We start from the raw sequence: 4,788 nt of genomic DNA, 5'->3' as shown, positions 1-4,788 counted from the left end.
AGTATTATTAAGTAGGATTAGTACATAATGAACCTACTTTAGACATTGTACTCTCAACAAACTTAAACAGTTATTAAAGCGAGTATTTTGGAATAAGGGAGCTTTTTGTTATCATAGATTATTGTGATAAACATTGCGCTAAGTGTAATGATACTACATGTGATCTTTGCGAAGAAAGGTTCACTTTTAAAGAAGGAACCAACACATGCGTATGTGTAAAAGGATTCTTTTATGAGAATAATTAATGCAGTAAATGCCAAAAACGTGTGGAGAGTGTGAAAATGGAAATGAATGTATTAATTGTAAAAGCGATTATGGATTATATTAAAAAAGTTGTTTGAAAGAATGCCCAAAAGGGTATGAGAATGAAAATGGAATTTGTGTAGACTGTGAAGATTATAAGTGTAAAAGATGTTCGACGGAAAGTAATACTAAACAACCTTGTTAAAAGTGTAAAAATATAGTTACTATTTTATCGAATAAATGCCCGTCTTTTATATGATAATTTTATAAAAAATAAATGATATAATTGTTAGATAATTAATTTATATATAATATAATGTTAAAAATATCTATAATATCTAAATAATACCAAAATTATATAATTTATTTAGTTTTTATCTATAAAAATTATTTAAATTAAATTTATTTAAAAATTAATATTATAGTTTTATATATTTAAAATATAAATAAATAATTTAATTAATAAATAATAATAATAATATAAATATTTAAAATGTATATAAAATTATTTATATATTTATTATATTATATTTTATTAAATTTCTAATCTAATTTTAAAATATTATTTTTAATATATAAAAACAAAAAATAAAAGGACAATAATCATATTACAATTAGATAACTATAAACCAAATTCTAGTTAATTAGATAAACATTTAATACTTTTCCAGTTTTAATAATAATAAATATAGCCCTGATTATTAGAGATATATAATCTATTAAAGTTATAAATATAAACCTTTTAAGATATAAAAAAATAGACTAATAATAATATATTTATAGAATATAAGGTATTAAAATATAGCTCACTTATGGATTAAATAAGTTATAAATGACATATAAGAATAATAAAAATAAAATCATTAATTAATATATTTAAATAATAAATTTATATATATATATAAATTTGATTAAAAAAAGAGTTGAAGACTTAATTAAGAAAAAATAAAATAAGAAATATATTTTATATAAATTTTAAAAAAAATTAAAAAATATTTATATTAAAAAATTTAATTGAAAATATTATTTAATTAATAAAATTCTTAATTTATACATTAAAACTAAATAATAAAACATGTAAAAACAATATACACTAGATAAATATAAAATAGTGGAAAATTAATTCAACCGTATATTGCATGAAGTAATTAGTAAAAAAAAAAAAATCCTATTTATATATATAAATAATGTAATAATATATTTTATGAATTAAAATGTAAACATGTAAGAATAAAAAGTTTTAGTAGTAGACAAAAATAGTCTAAATAATAAGTTTAGTATATTTTTTAAAACCAGTATATTAAAAATAAGTATATTGAATAAAACTTATTGACCAACTTTTTGAAAACAAAATTTAACATTTAAAAGTAATTATTTCATCCATCCATTCCACTGATAAAAATCAATAAAAGATTCTATAAGAACTAAAAAAATATAGTTTTGCAGAATATTATATATTTTTTTGAAATTAAGCTTTAAATTTATTTATTTAAACAATAACATAAAGCCTAAGCAGACAATAAAAATTTAATAAAACAAATTCCTAAAATTTACATAAATTATTATGATTTGCTACTCATTTATATTATCTAATGTGACTTCTAACTACAGACTACTAAATATCAACCTTTATTAAATTAAATAGAAAAATAGGTCCTCTAACGATTATATGTTTGACTTTTTTCAGTACTTTTAAATTTAAAAAGAATATATATAATAAAATATTTATCAAATTAAGATACTTTTATAAAATAAGCATAAAAATAAACAAAAAAAATTAATAGAAAAATATAATAAATACGTCTTAATTAGTTTTAGATTAAAAAGATAATTACAAAAAAATTAAATATATATAAATAAATAGATAAAATATATATAATATATTTATATATATTTATAAATATAAATTTATTTATTATTTTTATTTATTTAAAATATATTTATATATATATTTCAGATATCAAGGTAAGAAACACTTAGTATATTGTCCAGAAATTTTAAATCGCATATATATTATCAATGTAATTTTGAAATAATTATATAATAAATGTAAAATTATTTAATTTATTTGTATTTTTGCCTTTTTTTGATTAATAAAAATAGGATAGGACTTATGTATTAGGAATATATTCTTATTTTTTAAAAAAATTAAAAATATTATTTAAGATAGATGTTTGTATATGTTGATTACAAAATAATAATTATTTATAAATATTTCTTAATAAGATAATTTATTAAATTATGATTTTATTATTTTATATATTAGAACTAAATATAAAATATTTTTTATCATATAAAGATTATTTATAGTATTAAAAATATATTAATATAAATTTATATATTAAAACATTAATTATAATTTTTTTAAATTAAATTTTTTAAATAAAATATTATTTATAAAAAATATTTATATTTTTTTATTTAATTTAATTCTTGCAAATTAAAGAAAAATAAAAGTTTTAATGAGATATTCAACGACGAATAATTATTTTTTTTAAATAAAATAAAAAAAATTAAAAAGAAATAATAAATATATACTAAAATTAATTAAATTTATTTTAAAAAATTAATTAATATTTTATTTTGTTAAATATTATGTATTATTTATTTTATATTTTAAAAATATAATTTATTTTATTATATTATTCTTTAATAATTAATTTGATATAATTAAAAAAAATACTGATTGTAAAACAAAAATATCATATAAAAATAAAAAGATTATTTAAAATAATTATATAAAATATAATATAATTATTTTTTTTTTCTAAATATATAGATTACAAATTTCTAAAATTTAATTATAAAAATAAATATGTGTATAAGAAATAAATAAAAAAATTTGATTATAAATTTTTAAAAAAATATTCATATTAATTATTATTATGATGATTAATTTAAAAAATATTCTTATAAATTAAGTATAAACAAACATGATAAAAAAAAAAAATATAAAAAATTAATATTTTAAATTAAACATAAGAATAATTTAAATTAAAATAAATATATATAAAATTATATATTAATATAAATATAAATTTAAATATAAATTTATATTAATATATATATATATATATTTTATTTAAATTTTATATATTATTAAAATATCTTTAATATTTACTATATATTTATTATATTTTACTTATTTATAAATCAGATCTTTATTAATAATATTCTTTTTTATAATTAATTTTTTTTATTATAAATAATATAATTAATAATATCTCATATTAATTTTTTAAATTTTTACTTTATAATTTTATTTAAGTTTAATATAGTTTTTTAATATTTTTTATTTACTAATAAAATAGAAAAAAATAATTATTTAAAAAATTTCTAATAAATTATAATTTCTATATTTTTAAAATTATAATATTAACAAAATATTAAATTATATATATATATATTACTAATTATATATATTTAATTTTAATTTAATTTATATATACATATATATTTTATTTTTATTTATTTAATATCTTATATATGAAATTCTATATATTTTTAAATAAATATAATAAATAAATTAAAATAAATGTATTAAGCAATAAATATCTTAAAAATATTCATAATTTTAATATTAATATTTTTATAAATATTTACTTGTAAAGAAATATTAATTGAATCTAAATTTATTGATGCTTCATTCAGTTTAGATTAAAATAAATGGAATGTAAACAAATTGTTTAAATGTACTTCAAATGTAATTTTAAATTTAATTAATGTTTTCGGTTTATTTAATTTTAAAACCCCTGAAATTAAAAGAGAATATAGTGCTTTACCTCCTTTATGGAGTTTATTATTTAGATTCGATATAGTAATTGTCGATTTACCTGTTAATCATTAACCGATAGAAATTTTGTTAAACGGTAATAAAGTTATGAATTTTGTAAAAAATAGCAATAATAAATATATAAAACAAACATGTCGTGAAGTTTCATATTTTCATGATTAAGTATAATATTTTCAAGCTAATTTAACAAGTTAAATATAAGATCCTATATTGTCGATAAAAAACAATATATTTGCATTGAAAGATTAGGAATAAGGATTTGGCCTTAAAAATTTTTACTTTTACATTGATACATGTGATATTTCATGTTAAACTTGCGTTGGTCCAACAAGAAATTAATGTGAATTATGTCCTGAAGAAGCTGATAAAGATGAATAAGGTATATGCAGATGTTAAGGATTATATAAATATTTTTAAGATTATTAATGTGTAGAATAATGTAAAGATGGATATTACGTTAAAGATGATTATTGCCTGCCTAAATCTATCAAGAATTGTGTGCTTATAAGTAATATATTAACTAATGTATGTGTTAGTTGTGATGATGGTTATTTTCTTTTAAATGGAGAATGCTTTTTTAAATAATGTCCATTTAATTCTGTATTAAAAAAAGGAAATATAAATTAATGTACAGATAAAATCGAGAATTTTAAAAATGGAAGTTATTTAATGAAAGGTTTGTTTTCAAATGAATTTGGAATGGGAGAAATTGAATCAATGGGATTGACTTTAAATAATGTATATTTTTCCAA

General features: G+C 14.4%; 1 protein-coding gene across 1 annotated transcript, besides 17 other annotated features; it reads left to right on the top strand. All coding sequences in view use genetic code 6, as the record gives it.

Moving 5' to 3' along the window:
• Positions 1–236: 236 nt before the first annotated feature.
• IMG5_109460 (hypothetical protein) lies at positions 237–443 on the top strand (the record flags this gene model as incomplete). The annotated part of the gene is made up of 1 exon (XM_004034882.1): positions 237–443. A coding segment is annotated over one exon (207 nt), but the record flags the coding sequence as incomplete, so codon positions are not given.
• A 233-nt stretch (positions 444–676) lies between these two features.
• Positions 677–730: a microsatellite.
• Positions 731–747: 17 nt separating this feature from the next.
• Positions 748–781: a microsatellite.
• Positions 782–1,100: 319 nt separating this feature from the next.
• Positions 1,101–1,140: a microsatellite.
• An 86-nt stretch (positions 1,141–1,226) lies between these two features.
• Positions 1,227–1,278: a microsatellite.
• An 808-nt stretch (positions 1,279–2,086) lies between these two features.
• Positions 2,087–2,148: a microsatellite.
• Positions 2,113–2,193: a microsatellite.
• A 401-nt stretch (positions 2,194–2,594) lies between these two features.
• Positions 2,595–2,632: a microsatellite.
• Positions 2,605–2,652: a microsatellite.
• Positions 2,653–2,781: 129 nt separating this feature from the next.
• Positions 2,782–2,839: a microsatellite.
• Positions 2,783–2,828: a microsatellite.
• Positions 2,840–3,076: 237 nt separating the features above from the next.
• Positions 3,077–3,122: a microsatellite.
• An 82-nt stretch (positions 3,123–3,204) lies between these two features.
• Positions 3,205–3,246: a microsatellite.
• Positions 3,247–3,250: 4 nt separating this feature from the next.
• Positions 3,251–3,351: a microsatellite.
• Positions 3,352–3,403: 52 nt separating this feature from the next.
• Positions 3,404–3,445: a microsatellite.
• Positions 3,412–3,455: a microsatellite.
• Positions 3,456–3,626: 171 nt separating this feature from the next.
• Positions 3,627–3,666: a microsatellite.
• Positions 3,659–3,731: a microsatellite.
• Between the last annotated feature and the right edge of the window lie 1,057 nt (positions 3,732–4,788).

The sequence above is a fragment of the Ichthyophthirius multifiliis genome (genome assembly GCF_000220395.1).
Source record: "Ichthyophthirius multifiliis unplaced genomic scaffold scaff_1120509250897, whole genome shotgun sequence".
NCBI classification, from domain to species: Eukaryota; Ciliophora; class Oligohymenophorea; order Hymenostomatida; genus Ichthyophthirius; species Ichthyophthirius multifiliis.
The sequence above is the reverse complement of the archived record's forward strand: the minus strand, read 5'-3'. Positions and strand labels throughout refer to the sequence as shown.